At 33.8% G+C, this 19955-nt stretch overlaps 1 protein-coding gene across 1 annotated transcript in view; it reads right to left on the reverse strand.

Annotated features, from left to right (window-relative positions):
• Window positions 1–19955, reverse strand: part of LOC149779885 (uncharacterized) — a 71483-nt gene that overhangs the window by 10925 nt on the left and 40603 nt on the right. The window contains exons 16-20 of the mRNA XM_089936568.1: window positions 19111–19296; window positions 18526–18628; window positions 14893–15074; window positions 10484–10594; window positions 6158–6559 (exon numbers count right to left, since the gene is read on the reverse strand). Coding sequence (XP_089792694.1) covers window positions 6158–6559; window positions 10484–10594; window positions 14893–15074; window positions 18526–18628; window positions 19111–19296 — 984 coding nt within the window. The remainder of the gene's footprint in view (window positions 1–6157; window positions 6560–10483; window positions 10595–14892; window positions 15075–18525; window positions 18629–19110; window positions 19297–19955) is intronic.

Consider the following 19955-nt stretch of genomic DNA (forward strand, 5'->3'; position numbering starts at 1 on the left):
TCGCTCTTTCCCCAAAGCAGTAAATCTAAGCTAACAGTTGCATATGACATTGAAAGTAAATTTCTCATCAACTCATCTCTTTCTCTGCTGTACTTGGGACAGAACATAAAAAGGTGCATAGAGGTTTCGATCTCACTGCATGCACAAAAAGAAGTGCTAGCAAGTTGAACGTAGTAAAAATCAGCTTTTAATGAACTGGCATTGTGTCATAATCAAGTATGGATAATATCCAGTGTTTGGTTAATAAAAACTGGCATTTTGCTAGATACAATTTTTAGATATAAACAATTTTTTAAAGTTCTGTAATACATACTACATCAAATATCCTGTTCGAGATTGTTCCACAAAGATACCTTTGTAGGTATAAAAGATGATTTGGTAGAATTTAGCCTGAAACTGCAAATGACTATAATGTTTGAACATCAAAGGTTGTAATTTTTTTTGTTTGGACACGGGGATTGAGTAATTCAAAGTTTTAGTCCATAGTTTTACATCATTTTAATGTTCAGAGTGTTAGTAATTTTTGTCTTTTTCTTCTTGACTGCAGATTTTCCCACTCTGTTTTAAAATAGAGAGATTGCCTTCTATTGTATTTAACAACTGAGACCCTTGATCAAACTGATGCTCTACTGAACAAAACAATTTACAGGAATTCAATATAAGACATTTCTTCTTTTTAACTCCTGAATGCTGAAACCGCTTTGATATTTTTGAAAAATAATTTTTTTCTTCAAGTTAGCCAGTATGACAGCAATATTGGAAATAAGATTCGCACCTTGTTCATTTCAACCAATTATACATCATTAGAAGTCTTTTGGTGAAAACCCCATGTGAATATGACCATTCAGGATAAGTAGTGATAACAAGATTGTGACCATACTGCATGTGAAAACCCCATGTGAATATGACCATTCAGGAAAAGTAGTGATAACAAGATTGTGACCATACTGCATGTGAAAACCCCATGTGAATATCACCATTCAGGATAAGTAGTGATAACAAGATTGTGACCATACTGTATATGAAAACCCCATGTGAATATGACCATTCAAGAAAAGTAGTGATAACAAGTTTGTGACCATGCTGCATGTGAAAACCCCATGTGAATATGACCATTCAAGAAAAGTAGTGATAACAAGTTTGTGACCATGCTGCATGTGAAAACCCCATGTGAATATGACCATTCAGGATACGTAGTGATAACAAGATTGTGACCATACTGTATGTGAAAACCCCATGTGAATATGACCATTCAGGAAAAGCAGTGATAACAAGATTGTGACCATACTGCATGTGAAAACCCCATGTGAATATGACCATTCAGGATAAGTACTGATAACAAGATTGTGACCATACTGCATGTGAAAACCCCATGTGAATATGACCATTCAGGAAAAGCAGTGATAACAAGATTGTGACCATACTGCATGTGAAAACCCCATGTGAATATGACCATTCAAGAAAAGTAGTGATAACAAGATTGTGACCATACTGCATGACAGGTCAGGATCATTTTATGTTAGGATCAACTTGGTATCGGAAGAAATTTTCCACTGAAAACCCCATGTCAATGTGAATTTCTGTTCAGAAGGAATAGTGACAATGGGATCTTAATATAGTAGTCATGATGGTGGCCATATGCTCATTCAGGTCAAACTAGATGTCACAAGAAGTTGCTGATACAGACATCCATTCAGGAGGAGTAGTGATTGCAAGATTTTCAGAATGACCTCTATGGCAGCCATACTAGATGTCCGAGCAGCACCATTTTTATTTATGACTAGCCAGACCATGGGATGACTAGATTACATATGTACCCAAGATATTTCACTGTTTATGTAATGTCAGTAATAACCTTAACTATGATAATAATACTAACTACAGTTGCTGAAAATCACAAAAGGAGTTCTGAAAACATGAAAGAAAACGAATCTTAATAAATACACTGCCCAAGAACACTGAAACCAAGCAGCTTAAACATGGAAATAAAATAATTAAGTGTTTACAGTCCAAACTTTTCAATTATGTTGTTGTTATTGTTGTTGTAGGGTTTAATGCCATTTTTCAGCACACGATAGGCTATACATGGCGGCCAGTATTAATGGTGGAGGAAGAACCCAGGAAATTCCCAGAAATAACCACCGACTTACCTATAATTACTACTACACAATAGTTCTTATCATTATTATTATTATAGTGATGGTAATTACTAATTACTGTCTTACTGTCATGACAGAAATAAAATGAATTATCTTGGACATAATCAATGGTTATGCCACTTTACACTAAGAAAATAGTTGATCTTCCATCTTTAGATCAGTACCAACTAGACTGCCATTTTATCATCAGAGTTCAAATCAATAAGGCCTGAGATCTAAAATTGTCAAACAATACTTCAATTAGACATAATCATGCAATGTTTTGCAAATTCAATAATGTCTTTTGTGCTTATTCTTTGTCTTGTTTCTCTCTGTTTAGTAAATGCCATGGTGTATCATTATATAATACATTGTAAATTTTGAACAAAACATGTGAAGCCCCTCTTACGAAAAACTGAATATTTATCTAAGAAGAATCTAGCTATATATGCCACTCTTAGAAAAGAGGAAAAAAAATCAAGAAAAAAGTTATAATTGTTATAATGTTGGAAGTATTGCACAACGAACATCTTGAGCCACATATTTCTGTTTTTGCAAATACTGTGCATTAAGTTGTTGTTGTTGTAGGGTTTAACGCCATTTTTCAGCACACAAAAGGCTATACATGGTGGCCAGTATTAATTGTGGAGGAAGAACCCAGGAAAACCCCGGAAAGAACCACCAACCCACAAGAAGCTACTGGCAAGCTTTCTCACATACCAACATTGACTGAATCCAAGACTCCAACCCACGCAGACAGAGGTGAGATGGCAGTGATCCGTAATGGAGAATGCTTTAGACCACTCAGATACTCGGGGCCCCCTGTGCATTAAGACAAGTATGTTAATGAGGGCAATCGGGTGACCTGCTGACTCTAATTTCACAAGTTCTATGCATGAGCAAATAGAAACATTAAATCATTTGATATTATTACTGTATTATCATATTTAATCGATGGATGTCATATGAAATTGACAATAAATAATTAATATCTTTTATGCAGTTAAGTTTTAACAGTCATTAGTTCTAATCTGGAAAATGTTCAATGGTAGGCAATGGTACAATACTATGTAGCACAACATGAATGCTAGGTACAGTTCCCACATCAGGAAATTCTAATTTAGGACTTTCTGGAAAATTGTGTTTTGTCCTGGAAAAATGTCAAGTGTTGCTATCACTAGTGCAATGAAATGCTACCTGGAAATCTTTTTGTGGAATGGCATGTGGACTGATGAATTAACCACTGGTTGATAAGTGCAGGAGTTTTCATTTGCAATCAAATAATGTATTTGATTCAACTGGGGCAGATTGTGGGTATTTGACAAAGTTAGAAGAAACCAGGTTGGCATAACATTTTTGGATTTTGCCAGTTTTGCAGTAAAACTTGAGAGAGTTTGGTTTTGTGTGGCCAGTGATGTGTATTGCCTGTGAGTCTGGAGTTCTATCAAATAGCTCATTGTGTGTGTGTGTGTCAAAATGTTTTGTATCGTGTTATCAAAGTCAGTAAGACCTTAAGCTGCTTTAAGAGTGAATTTTTAAAAGTAGCACATGGACATCATGACTAAAGGACAGGTCTGAAATATCCAGAGATAGGAAAATTAAGGTTAGCAAAACGGGGTGATTTCTGACACGTGGGTGAGAAATATACATATATATATATATATATATATATATATATATTCATCAAATAATTAAAAAAGGTTGCCTTAGAAGTGCTCAACAAATATTTTAATATACAAGTAAGGATAATGATTATTTTTAATTTTGAAAGCTTGCTCTGAGAAGTTTTTAAAATTATTTTATTTTGTTTTTATTTTAAAATTAAATCTAATTTTAAAGTTTGTATTCACTGAATGAACAATACGAATTTACAATATAATGAAATTTGTAAGGCTCATTCAGCAAGGGCCCACAGTGGCCATTTTGAAAATATAGAAGGCTGGTCATATCATTGTGCTTTCATGAAAAGATTTCTTACAATGTCTTGTTGATACTTAAAATGGTTCCTCTCTGATACTGAATATGACTACCATGGCATCCATTTTGAAAGTTTTTTTATTGTTGCTCCTCCGAAATGGAAAGTCATATCAACATTGGATTTCCACCTGAAGACTTCTTATGCTGTATTGTTGATCCAAGATAAAAATAGTGCCAAACTGCCATCCAATCAGTACACCACAACAGCTAACTTGAAAATCTTAATATCGCTGAAGAATATCAAAGATGTTTTCAAAACTCTGCAATTAGAAGGAAGAAACGATCTTATCTTGAATTCCTAGCAAAACGTTTCAGCCAGAAGAGTGTCAGTCCCTCCAAGAACTCTTGTTCATAATTGCATGAACAATGAATATGCCATATCAAAAGCATAATTGAGAATAACTAAGGCTGAGAGTGTTCAGATACTACTGTACATTAAACACAATCAAAGGAATAAACATAAATTGTGAGACCCTAATTATATTCCTGTTTATGATCATAAGCGCATACCAATATCCTTCTAAATACATGTGACCTGAAACTGATGTTTAAAGCCTCTTTTTCAAGTCTTTTATTCTCTCTGTGAGATGTACAGAAACTCAGTGGGAATAAAGTTGAACTCCTAATTTAAGGGTTGTGGGATCAATAACCACCCCGACTAGTCCAGATCAGGAACCTTGGTGTGACATTGGGAAAGGCACATAGCTTCTATTTCCATGGCAAGTTACAAGTGTCTTAAAACCAACAAAAACAAACAAAACAATCTTCTTTTAATTCTTGAACAAAGAACTGAAAATATTTTGAGAGTAAATATTAAGGCAATTATCCGTTATAAGAATTTTCTACTGAAATAATGTACTTGGATCATTTCCTCTCAGGCTTAGAATTTGCATTCCTTTATAAAACTTGATTAACCTTTACAAGGCCAACAGAGCTAAATTTTGAAAAGTGACTTTTATTAGAAACACAATACTATTCTCAGTAACAGAAGAGTAGGCAGTATACCATAGGTTCGGTTTATTGGTGGTGGTGGTGGTGGGGGTCTGAAATTCCTCAAAGTAAAAATAAACTGGCATACTGACTCAGATTACTTCTTTCAATGCCTTAAGTTGTTTACTACTTCAAACTTCAATCACTGGTTAGAAATGTTTTTTTATTAGATAAAGCGGTTTTAATGTTTGATTTCTAGGATTAAAAAATTAAGTCCTTGAAATGTCTGTTTTTGGTTACTGCAGTCACAATCTACATCCATGTACTACCTATCAAAGAAAGTAACAACAAAGTCACATATTTTGCTGCTTGCAAAAAAATAAGATAATATTTGAAGTCATAATGTCAACATGAAGCACAACATCCACTCTGTGTCCCTCTCTGCAAAATGTTATTTTGGTCACCTTTGGCAATGAGACAAAGACAGACATGACCAATAATGATAAAACATGGAGTGTTTTTAAAAAAATCTGACATTATATGCTTGACACATCCAACAAAAGAAAGATAGATAGCAGAATGCCTGCTTGACACATCCAACAACTGAAAGATAGATAGCAGAATGCCTGCTTGACATATCCAACAACAGAAAGATAGATAGTAGAATGCCTGCTTGACATATCCAACAACAGAAAGATAGATAGCAGAATGCCTGCTTGACACATCCAACAACAGAAAGATAGATAGCAGAATGCCTGCTTGATACATCCAACAACAGAAAGACAGATAGCAGAATGCCTGCTTGACACATCCAACGACATAAAGATAAATAGCAGAATGCCTGCTTGACACATCCAACAACAGAAAGATAGATAGCATAATGCCTGCTTGACACATCCAACAACAGAAAGATAGCAGAATGCCTGCTTGACACATCCAACAGAAAGATAGACAGCATAATGTCTGCTTGACACATCCTACAACAAAAAGATAGCAGAATGCCTGCTTGACACATCCAGCAACAGAAAGATATATAGCAGAATGCCTGCTTGACACATTCAACAACAGAAAGATAGATAGCAGAATGCCAGACAGATCCCCATTCTACTCACCTCTGTTTCCCTGCTCAACATGAATTTAAGCACAACATGTTTCAGATACTGAAAGTTTATGTCTTTCTCTAAATGCGCCGTTTCAAAACGTTGTTCCCTTGATATTGTGGAATTCTGAGTCAATTTTCGATTGCTTAATGTAGACACAGAACTACTGGTCTGGCTGCCATTTTGATACATAGCACCTGAGTCAGTATTTGAACTATAACCACTGACCTTGGGGTCAGGGCTCACTTCAGGCAAAGAAAAGAGTCTTGATGGAGAATTTTTCCTCTTACTGGGAGGTGTCAGATTTACTCCCCTTAGATCCAAGGCATCATCATTTGGTAATGCTTGAACTTTTAGTTCCCTTTGTAAAGTCTTCTTAAGATCACTTAACCTTTGGTCTTGTTTCTTCAGAGCCTGTGTGAAAACAATACACTGAAGGTTACAAAGGTAATATATTTTAAGTGTCAACTCCATCGCTAATATTTATATCACCATTTTATAAGGAAATACATTTTCTATGTAATAATCCAAATACTGACGATTTGAAAAAAAGAAAAAAAAGTATAATGATCTTATTATGAAGTAATTATTCATTTTAACAGCACAGTTGAACAACAATAACCTTCTTTAAGACACAACACTGAATAATGCAAATTCTTCTTGATAAAACAAATGGGTGGCAACAGGACTGCTTTAGCATTGGTCGTTTTCAATGAAATGACCAATCAGGAATCTCCCAGGAATTTACGATAGCATCAGGGTAAGCACATAGTAGCATCACAAAATCGTTTCAAAACTGCACATTATCATTTAAAAGTGAAAACACTGCTAAAATATAAAAGTAAATAGATTTACATAACATTCTTTATTTCTCTCATTTATATAATGTTTTCATTGCAAAACTCATTACAGTCTTTCAATTTAAATAATAGTTCTGTTTTTTCTTCACTACCCCCTATCTCTCCCTGCTGAAGTTAAAGACCCTAAAGAAATGTTCCAGGGATTCTTCTGGGCTTTTCTGGACCTGAAATATGACCCCATTCCCAATCAGAACTTTATTTTAAAACAACAAAAAAATTAACATCAATTACTGTACTTAATTTGGCAGAGAAATTACTAAAATGATTGTATCAAGTGATATATGAAGAAATGAGTGTAAAATGTTCAAAATTATAAAATTTTAAAATTAACTAAATGATGTGTTTTTGAATTTTCAATCCAGATGTTTAAATGCCAATGAAATACTATTCAAACTTTATAATAATGTTAAAACTTTTCTTATTTGGCTTCAACCTAGTTGTTATATAATACAAAATGGCATTCTCAAAAATAGGTTACAGTAACAAATTTGCAACACTTTCCACAGCAGAAGTCCTTTTTCTTGTAAATTTATATGCTGAGATATTGGCTATAATGATCAACTTAATTAGCACTACATCTGGATAGATCCACTGAGTCAGAATATTTATTGAATAGAATAATACATAAAGGACAGCAGGATTCATAAAAATACATATGAACCATTTACAAGGGACGGTTTTCTCCCAAGATTATTGGAGTCTCCCATCATTCACACCACTCAATGAAACATCCCACATATGCAAAATAATTATTGAAAGATTAAATTTTGTCCATCTGTTTCACATTTTGGATCTAGCATAGTATATTTACAGCAATAAAACTAGTGAGAACATGACTGAAAACTAGCTTAAGCAAGGCAAGACAATGTAGCTGCTAATTTCAAGCTTTAATTATGCTGGCAGGGTCAGCTAGGTAGTTTGTTGAGACGTATTACACTTTTCATAAGCAGAAGTAATTCTGAAAGGACTGAAGATGTTAATTGATTATGGCTGGGTTATTCAATCTGCACTGCCACAGTACCAACTAGCCTACCTGCATTGCTGTTTTGTTAAACACTAAACCATTAACCTAAACATTAACCCATGGCCATTTAAAGAATTCCCCTGGTTTAGGAAAATATATCATGCATAAAATTTAACTGAACATTGATCATTTAGACAAAACTGAAGATTTAACTTGAAACTAGTCAATAATGAGATGTTCCCATAACCTCTCTTCCCATTACCACCCAACATCTTTATGAGCAAAATTGCAAGTAATGCTTGGCCCTAAGATCATTAAAGATAGTAACATTCCATGGCAACTAAGTGCTTTGTCTCAGGATTTAAAGAGATATTGGAATTATGGAACAAGAGGCCCAAGTTCTGATATCACTCATCTGACTCATACTAGATATACCTTAATATAACACCAACTGGCAGATAATTCAAGCTAAAGCATTTCATGTGGTTACTATGGAAACTGAACACATTCAGTAAAAATCAATCTAAGTAACATTCCAAAACAAGTATGGTTAAATTGACCTATGAGATTAAAAAATACATTTTCTATCGGACTACTATTAAAGCAACGAAACAGGTAATTGCAAGGGGATTCAATAAAAATACAACTTTTGTTGAACATTTCCAAAAAAACATTAGTTAAAACTGGCTGACTAGTTTTAATAAGTTTCACTTTTGTTTGCTATGGAAGCCACATGGATGCTTCAGGAGCCACCAAAAACAATTTTGCAAGAATATGTCTTAAAGAGGCTTCAATATAATTTTTAACTGCCACATATCATACTGGACATAAGACAATAATGTGACTATTAGGTTTTTGTTTTGTTTTTTTTCTATAAAAAATTTACTTGTCCTTACTCTGCAGTTTTGAAGATGATGTCAAAAATGTAAATCCTAATGAAAACACTAATTTACCACACATGAAAGATAATGGACATAAGGCCATATAAAAAACTCTGTTGCTCTTGGCCAGGTCAGGTAAAAATAAAAACATGTCTATTTGGCATAGATGTCCCATAGTACAGTACAATGAAGAAATCTTACTTCAAAATGCCAAGTTTAAATTTCAAAAAGAGCCAAGCAGTGGTCATAACTCAAATTTTGCCATTTCCCCCTCCACAAAAAACAAGAATTTGATTAGAACTTCCTAATATGAAACTTAAAATTAAATTTGGTTCGAACTGATTAAGTGTTTGAAAAGTTACTAAGTGGAAACAAAATTCACCATGTATTGATGTGCATGATATAAAGATGTAGCTAACAGACACTGATAATGTACCGTCTCAACATGATACAGCTGAGGCATTTCCATTTCAGAGTCAAACAAATTTCTAAATCAGATGATGGTCCAGTTGGTCAGTTGATTGTCCAGCACTTGAATTCAGCAGCCCAGAGTTCCCTTTTCTTCTTCTCATTCAATTATAAATTCTTTTTCTTTGTGACATATTTTACTTGTTTTGAAAAAAATACTGAAACATTCATGATATCATATTACAATAGTCCACTGGGCTACATAAATTCAACATATGGTGGCCCCAGAGCCAACATTTTGGAAACCCTAGGCTCTGGGAACAAGAATAGCAGGATGATCTCTGACCTTCAGACTAAAAAATCCATAGCTTTATTATGAATGAATCTGTGAGGCATAGTTAAAATGCGAAGAAAACTGTGTCTTCTAAAAATGGGTCATACAAGGAAAGTACTCTAACGCAATTCTTATGCAGCAGTTATCTTTATAAGACTATTCTCAAATTTATATGAGTGGAATTAAAGAGGTGATAATAAAAATGACAAAAACAACTTTTTATTGCTATTTTTTAATGTTATTTTTTTACTGTACCAAAAAACTGTAATCCATATACATGCCTGCAGAAAATGTAATTTGGTGAAAAAAAGCATAACAATTATGCTAAAAGCGCAATGGTTGGCATGTATGATCATACAACAAAAACCATAATCAATCATGTGTAATCTGACCTGAACATTAAATTGTTTATTCAGCATTTCTTGTTTTATGAGCTATTCAGTCTTGATATTATATTCCAAATAAAAAATCCTGTCTACACCAAAGATGGCTTGGTGCCTTTTAAAACAGTTTGTTCTTAATTCATTTTACAAGCACACTGCATCCAGCCCTACCTAGCTGCAACCCTGCTGCCCTCATTTGGGACTGTCCTACCTTTAATCTTATGTAGGGTAATACATATCTTATAGGAACAGTCCCAATGTGCATTTTGGACAGCAAAATGGCATCATTAGCATATATTTTTCACTTGCAATGTAAATATTATTTTAAATGCACCAGTGGAGTGCACAAAAATACCTTGTTTGAAGAAAGGGTTCCCTCAAATGCAAATACCATCCCTGAAATACACTGACAGGCAGCCACAACCCAGCTCAAACTAGTGGTCTGATGACAACACTGTCAAAGATAGCTAACAAGCCCACATTTCTGACAGTAAAAAAAGATAATTACTCTGTTTTTCTCTGCTAATTGCTCCTCCAGCTCTTTAATGGTTTTTTCTAAAGCTTCAACTTGTGAAGTAGAACTCTCCTGCTGTTGATGGGCCACATTCATCTCCTCTATCTGAAAGGAAAATGAAAAATACAGTATGCAACTATTGTAAAAAATCTATATAATAATCCAGCCATGCAGTAGAGACATTTCATCAATATAGTCCATTTGAAGAAACCTTCTTTCAAAATGCAAGAGTCAAGTTCCAATTATAACAATAAAACAACACAATAATTATACAATAACCAGATAAAATTTAGCATAATAAAGGTATAAACAAAAAATCATGACCCAGATTTTCTTGACATTAAGCAATATGGGAAATATTATTTCAATGAACGAAGTCCATAAAAGATTATAAAGTGGAAAAACAAGACATGATCCTTTAAAAAAATTTCTTAATCAAATTTTAATGGAAAAAAAAAAGAAAAGAAGCTTGACCTAGCACTTCTTCTCCCATATTATACAGCAACCAATGATGTACACACACTCCATTCCATAAAGCTGTGTAATATCAGCTGTTACAAGTGGAAACAAAAGCTACACTGTCCTGTGGGGTGTTATAATTTGATTGACTTACAAGCTGCACAGCTATGAAGTAAAATAAAGTGATCAATAACCTGACCAAGAGTTAAGTGTAATTTACACTTTGTCAGTGTATTACAGCTAGTGATGGAATATAACACCAGCATACTGTATATTCAACTTCACCCATCACCAGCACAAGTGTAAAATGGATAATTCAATTTGTGTGTACATCACTGTTTGTGTTTGTGAGCTTAACCTCTCTTACAATCATTTAAACTCTATGACATTGTTTGATAACTCTTACTTTACCACTGGGGGGGGGGTGTGTGGAATTATTATGATGATTTCTGTTCTGTCAAGACCAATAATTGTTTTCCTGTGTCAACCAATTTATAAAATACATAACTTTTCCAAGTCATCTTTGACTGGCAGATGATGAAAGCTCAATCTCAAAGTAAACATTTCTCTGGGTCAACCATGAATACAGAAATGCTGATATCCAGAATTCTTGATAAGACAGACAGGCAATCTCAAAACATGATATTTTTTCACAATATGATTAAATTTTATATTCTACAACACTAGCTAAATTGAAAAACTTACCTGGTGACAACAATACAAATAAATTAACAATACTTATGTTCAGATGTATTTAAAACTATATATGAAAAAATAATTCAGCATTATCCAATACTGATATGAGAGCTATTTTATTGTTGCTGCTGTGTTTGTGGGTTTAATGCTATTTTTAAGCGCATGATGGGCCAAACATGGCAGCCAGTGTTACTGATGGAAGAACCCAGCAAAACCCAAGTAAGAACCACCGACCTATGGGAAGCTACTGGTAAGCTTTCACATATAACCACACTGGCCAAGCCTGATACTCCAACCCTGAGGTGAGATGGCAATTTTTGGTAAAGGATAGTGCATTAGACCACTTGGCCATCTGAAGCTTCTAAAGTTGTATTATTTTACATTTCATAATGATATGCTGAAACGTATCTGGATAAGAAAATTTACATCAACAGAGTGGCAGTATCACGTGCAACTACTTTCTTTTCCTATTTTAGAAATACAGATGTCCTTATATACATTTCCAAATTCATGCCTCAATGTCATTCTTTTTTTTCTTTCTTGCTCTCTCTCTACATCATGATAAACAAATTTTAAACTGCCAGCATTGTACATTTATATATTCAATGATGACAGTACTGTGTCATTCATAATACATAGTTTGCAATTCACTTGCGAAATGTTTTGTTCAAAGTAGCTGCAAGGAAAGATTGCACTAATTAAGTGGAAACATTTTGTATTGTCACTCATTACAATGCAATGTTTCCATTTCACTAGTGAAATAATTCCTTATACTAAAATAAAGACATTCTCTATACATTACTAAAGGATTTCAGGTCAAGAAATCCCTAATGCTGGTATGGCAGGACTGTAAACCATAACAATATTGGTCTCAGTGTCACAGTAACCTAGTTTTCACTGATGGATGTAGCACTGATCATGAAACATTTACATGTCAAGTTACACAACTCAAAATGTAATACAAGGTTCCCTCATTTTTGACAGCCGTGATAATTCGTGAACATACTTATGACATCAAGGGAGATAGGCGCAGATCCCAATTTTTTTTCTTATAATAAAAAAGATAAAAAAGTCTAATATTTGATTAACATTAAAAAACTGTGATCAAAATTGATAAATGAAAGCTTAATATAATTGTTTTGCCATTGACAATGGTACTTAGTGAAAGGAAATTTCTTCAAAGTCTTGTCAAGAGAAATCCATTTTGTTAAAATTTAGGTTCAATGTAATCATCATTAAAAAAAATGCTCTCTTTTATTAAACAAGGAATGAGTCAATCAACTGTCACGGCAGCCTTTGAATGCTTCTGTAAGCAATTCATTAAGTAATTAGGCAGTAGCTAAGCTGAATTTACTTGTGCAAATGTTGAGAACTTAATGGACCTTTGGCATGAAGACAAACTTATTAACAGACTAAATGTCCTAGCCAATTACAATAAATGAAAGGTGCCAACATCACAGTAATATCTGTGTGTAGGGTCAGCATTATTTCTTGTCAAAATCATACATCATTACAGACCTTCCAACCCTGACAAGTCCATCTCAGTAAGGTAGTTGATTTTATTCCATAAGATTGACCAGTTTTCAGTCAGGTGCAACAAAATATCAATAACTGCCATTGTAAAGCTGGAAAACGTAATCAAAAGTTTGATGAAGCTATGATAAACATTATGTTCAACTGAAAATGTTGTAAAGTAAATGTAAATTTTATTTACCACTAGTACAGTTGCACAAACTTTAGTTCCAAACCCTATGCAACTCAATGGCTTGTTTCTATCTCTTAACTTGATGGAATTCTTGGAAATTCTATTTCCATTTCACATCACAATGGCAATCATATCTGCTGCTACGAGACATACTCAAATTGGCATGTGATGTCCAATAAACATAATTGTGTCCTCTCCAGCTTTTATTCACAAGAATCTGAATTCTCCTTTTCATTCTTCTGTGTTGATTATTAACACTTTTCTAGAAGCTTATTTTCCCTTTCATCTTTAACATGGGGTATCTAAATAATGACATTCCAGAGGAATATGGATGTATATGAATCCAAATGAAGTGAATACTTACCACTTAAAGGTATGTAGAATCAAATTTTAAAAAAATGACACATATTACTGAAACAGTTGGTGCTGAATGCCAACATGACCCATGTGACTTGTATTATAGATGAATACTAAGTAAGACAATACAGATCAGTGGTTCCCAAACTTTTTTCGGACTACTGCTTCCTTGGTTATCCTCACCATTCCCCTAGCTAATGCCGTAACAAGCATTATTCAGCATTACCGCCGCCCACTTTAGGAACCACTGACAGTTTATAATTCTCATGTATCAATGAAAAATGCTAGCACCCCAAGCCCCCTTTCCACAAACTATTAACCCAAATTTGAGTCTTCCTTGCTGTTTAGCACTTTTGTCTACGTTGCAGTCAATTTTAATCAAACCTGCCACTTATTAGTTATCAATGGAGGGGTACATTCATTTTGTAACAAGGTAGTAATTTCAGTTTCTACATCATTATTCATACTGTGGATTTATTTTTTGAGGCTTACACATTTGTCATGGGTTTTGTTTCTGCTACAAACCACAAATTTAGATCAGGACCAAAAGTATGAAAATGAGAAATTTAATTGTGAATATTTTTTTCAACTCAACAAAACAAGGTTATATATTTCTAAAAAATTTTAATGTAAGTCTGCCAAACTGTAAGAAAATCTATGTAACCTAGCATGACCTGTTTTCACATCAATGAAAAGGGAATATGGGCATTAACTCATCTTGAATATCACTGAAAATGGAACAAGGGCACTAACTCATTCTGAATATCATGTATATTTAGGTTTATGCACTGAATTCTGCCTTATATCTGTTTTATTTTCAATACAAATACTTCACCCATTTAAAGACTCTCCCCAACAATTATCTATCTATAAAGACAGTAGATTTCCTTTTACAAACATCCTTAATTTATTCACTAATGAATGTGACATTTTTCAAATTACAAAAACTGACAGGCTCAAAAAAGATCCTTAAAGAATCTGACTTCAGACCATAATGGGGGAAATGAACCATACTTTTAACATTTATAATTTCCCTCATCCTTAGGTGGTTGATGTAAACATGCTCTACTAGCTGCATTTTGATGTATGTGGAAATTAGCAAAAATCTTAGTTACCTTTGAACACATAATTTCCCTATTTGTGTGCAATTTTTCAATTTACCCATTGTTATTGTTTTTCAATTTACCCGTTGTTCATATTGTTCGAGTTGCTGCTGCAATTGGCTGTGCTGTTTTTGCAGAGCATCAAGACTGTCCGTTTTTTCTCTGAAATCATCTTTCTGAGTTCGTCTCTCTTCTTGTAGTGTCAACTGGGCAGTTTTCAGCTGCTGTGACAACTCTGCATTCCGTAACAAAAGCTCATCCTTCTCTAAAAAGTCAATTCAAATTCTCAATTCAATTTAGGACACCTGCATATTCAGAGCAAAGCAAAGCTATATTCCTTAAGAAAAGAAGAGATTACAGTAACAGAGGCTGATGACAGAGACTACTGCCATTCCTTCATATCAAACTTATTTGTATGCTTATAACATGGTGAAACATGTATATCCAGTGTTATGCCTTCAGCAAGCCCATGGGATATTCTTCCTACTAAACTATTAGCATTTCACTCTAAATAAAACAAATCCTAATATCTTGATCTTTAAAGGGAAATAGAGGTACATAAAATGTCACCATGAAGGCTCAACCAAGGTACAACACAATTTATTCTCATTTTAAGAACAACACAAAAGTAAATTATATGTATACAGATAGGTTCCATTCTTTATCAATTGCTCACTCCTCCATTTCAATTACTCTAGTATCTGTTCTCTGCTCACCACTTCATTTAAGTGCACAGAACACCATGGCTTAGTTGCTGTGGTGTGTCTTCAACAAAGCACTTTACTTCCACTGCATCAGCAATATTTAGTCGTCCAATTACTATGTGTAGATAAAAATAAAACAAACAAAAAGACCAGAGACCTGTATATCGAGCCCATAATTGATGCATGGCATAGAACAAATTACCCTGACCCAAATGTAAAATGGTCGAGAGAGCATGTCTTAAAACGAGCTGTCTTGTCTTCATAATGATTCATTCCAAGTATGAACAAAATCCATTAAGGTTTTCAACGGTGCAGAAATTTTGTCAAAATTAAGTTGTATATGGACAAATAAATGAAAAGTTTACTTGTCCATATAAAAGACCCACTCATCCATATTTTCATAGTGAAAAAGAATAGTGGAAGTCAGGACTGTTAAAATATATACTTTCATTAAGCTGGTCCATTTAAATACATGCAGTATGGATCTGTGAGATGTAAATATACTAGATATTTCAACTTGTTTTACTTTTCCTGTGAAAGTGATACTTAGACTAGAGACATGAGAAAACAATAAAGTTTATGCAAACCTTTAAGTAATTTGTTGTTCTTTCTCCTTGAGTCAGTGTGTTGGCAATTAAAATAAGCAGAAAATTAATGCTGAAAAAAGTTGAACAGTCACAGACACAGCAGTCCACACTGATTATTGAAGAGAACACCAATCAGAAGCTATGGTCTGCTTCACTTCTGCTCTGGCCCTACTGTCCCAAAGTTTATCAAGACAGCCAGCAGAAAGTTTTCATCAAGTGGTTCAGGTTCAGACTGGCTTGTACAAAGTTGTGCTTCAGGCCCAGAACTCAAATGCTTGGCTTTTTCTGTGAGATGACTGCTTCTAAGACCTCTGTTTAACCAACATGTATTGTGCTTTGAACTTTTTTGTCATGTTAACAGTGTGTTTTTCCTTGTCATAACCTGTCCTGCAAACAAACCACAGGTTTTGTCTGCAGTTGAGGGGTAATTCTTACACATATTACAAGATGGAATTGTTTGATCTTCTGTAGTCAAGATTCTTTAACTACCATTTTCTATTTTTATCATATTCTCTGTCATGGTAAAGTTTAGTTTTAGCCAGTTTTGTTGAATTTTCGTTCAACTTTCAACATTTGGCCCTAGTTTATAAGAAAATGATCCAGCCAGATGCAATGACTGGAAAATGTTTTGTAGTCAGGTATAACAGTTTCAAGGAGTGCAGAGATTGGTTCAAAACAACAGATTCCTCAGGGAAGCCCTACCCTCCAGGCAACGAAATTTGTTCTGATGTAACCATCAAAGATAGTGCCTAATCCAGTACTGTCTGGTTCATCTTTGCTAGCCAAGGTTCCGATAAGTTAACCCATCTACAGCTTGGTAGATCAATCAGATATTTCAGTGTTTCAGGTCTGTCAATTTAACTGGAAAATCAAGTTGTTCAAATATGAACACAGTTCCTACATGATCAAGACAAAGGGTGTACACAAACAGAATGGACTCATAAAAAACACAGTTTTCCACTACTGAACCATGTTTGCACAAATACATCATTTCCCTCAAATACACAAGTAATGGCTTATCTCTGGTATGTAATCATACTTTCAATATTAAACTTATAAAGTATCCTTTTGATGTCCAATGTACAATGCACAGCCATTACACACTACTGACAAGTTGGCATTACATTCTAAGGTGGGAAACTACTGAAATCCAATAGATATCACTAGGACAAAGCACTGAAATATCTGATCAATCCACTAAGGTGTAGATAGGTTAATATGTCAGAACCTTGGCTAGAGAGGTTGTGTTTAGTTGTACCCATAGAAGCTGCAGCTCATTTCAGTCCAATTGATCAATTACATTATATAAATATACAATACACTCACATGGTACTTGCTGGTAAGTATGAATGGCGCTTGTGTAAACATGGCTCAGACAAAATGGAAATTACATCCCTTTCAAATTACAGGCCACAATTGCCCATGTACAAGTAACCTTGCAAAAGTTACTCGTCTGTACAAACAAATTACTGATTTGGACAATATGGACAACGGATTTCATCACCCCTGGTGTTAAGAAAATATAAGCAAATAATAACACTTTAACCAAATTCTTAACTCAAAGTTTCTATAACTGTGACCTTGACCCAAAAATCAAATAGGTAATTCTTCATGACACAGAATTAGTTGTTACAGTTTCTTAATGATTCATGCCAAGTATGATGAGAAAACTATCAAGGAGTTTAGGAAATATAAGCAAATGAAAAACTTGAACCAAAACCTTAAGAAACTGCAGATGCTTTTGCTATCGCCACCAGAAAAGTGGCAGCAGTATATTATTTACTCACTAATGTGGGTTCAATAAAAAACTCACATAAATTGTATGTGCCTTAACCCCTCAAAGCACAGATGATTAGGACTTGTATTAGAAATTATAAAATACATTATAAAAGCTGCCAAGAATTTTACTGACATGAATGCAAAACCCTTATCAAATATACACATTTAAAACCCAAGTAGAATCCAACAGCTCATCTTTAAAAAGATTTTTTTCTTCTTCCTCAAGACATGTATACAAATAACATACTGTGGTTTCCTTTTCATTCATCTAATTTTCATGGGCTGTGTGATAACGATAAATTTTAAATTAAAGAAATGGCATGTAATTATAACTTGTTAAGAATAATAATGCAGCCCACCCCTTAATAGGCATAGCAACAGATTAAAAATGAATTTATTCCAGTGTTCTCAAAGGTCAAAAATAATCCCTGCATGTTATGCTAAGTATTTTACAAACATGCACAATTAAGGATTTCACCAATCTACTTCTAAAAATCATTTTACCCATAACTCTATTCGTTGCCCCTAATGACAGGTTCACACTGCATTTCCACTAACCAAAAGAAAACTCTAACGCTATTTTGCACAATATTATTTGTGTAAATAAATGACTTCAATGCATTATGTCATTAATTGTGATTTTTACCTGCGATACACTTTTGGAGCTCTGACTGTTTGGATTTTGTTCCTTTTTGGAAAGACTCCATCTTCTCCCTAACATTGCTCAACTCTTCTTCTAAAGACTGCACCTGCCCAGATCAGCAAATGAAGACATGTCTAAACAACTTATTCAAACTACTGTTAAATTAAACATGCAATTTATTCATCTCCTTTCCTCTCTCTCTCATGTGAATGAATCCATGATACTTCTATCTTATCCATCTTTGTGTCCATACCATCATCACAAGAGTATAACATACTTTGCCGATGGTTTGCATTCATGTATACTAACTAAATAACTAATATCATTTCTAAAATTTCAGGTACAGTCATTAATGTGTAAAGTGTACTACTGAAAATAAACACAGTATTCCTACTTCCTACTGCATAGTCAGAAAGGACCTTCTGTGTAGGCCAGGATACACATTTATACAACACTGATGTCATGAGATAATACTTGAATCATTATATGTTAGCTTGTAGATCTCTAATAACTTTAATATTACATGTTAGCCATATTGTATATCTCTAATAACTTCTTTTGTTATGTGTCAGTCAGTCCTATACTTACCTTTTGCTGCTGTGCTGTAGCTTGTGACCTACTTTCATCCAGTTCTTGCTTCAGTTTAACAATCTTCTCTTCTTTTTCTAATTTATCCATATTCAGTCTGGAATTATCTTCTTCCAAATTCTCGATCACCTTTTCAGTTTTTAATTCTTTCATTACAAACTCTTTCTCCAGATTTTCAAAATGGGCCTGAACAAAAAAAATAAAACTAGTCATTTTTCTTTGAGAACTTATTAGTATCTTTGTGGAAATGTATTTACATTTGGACCTCATAAATTGTGACTAAAATTTTTTACCTGATTTAAACACATGTTCTATACCGATGCACTTAAAAAATGAAGCAATTAAAGTTTATACCGTATTTGCTGGCCTATAAGATGATACTTTTTGATCAGAAAATCTTAGCTTTGTCTTATACTCCAAAAATCAACTTATAAATGGATTATGTCATCTGATTTGCTTTATCATATTTTTCATATGGAAAATAATTGTTGAAGAGTAAAAAAAATAATGTGTATAAAATATTTCATTTTGGGAAAGAGATCGTATATGTAAAAATATAGGATCCCATATTAAGCATTTAAAACAATTACATGATCGTCAGCATTAAAAATTAACATATTTCAAATGTAATTGTGCTAAAGCAGCATGTACCAGTAATGTACATCATTTTTAATATACGTTGTTTAAATTTGATTACAAATATGTGCATCAGAATTTACAAGTTAGAAGATGAATAACCATGACAAAGACATAATCCATCACAATTTTCTTCTTGCACCTAATGATCAAATAAAACGTATATCCCACTGTGAGAGACAGACAGAGATGTCTTCACGATAGTAAAT

This window comes from Sinohyriopsis cumingii, chromosome 16 (assembly GCF_028554795.1).
Source record: "Sinohyriopsis cumingii isolate HCF-2022 chromosome 16, ASM2855479v2, whole genome shotgun sequence".
Classification (NCBI taxonomy): domain Eukaryota; kingdom Metazoa; phylum Mollusca; class Bivalvia; order Unionida; family Unionidae; genus Sinohyriopsis; species Sinohyriopsis cumingii.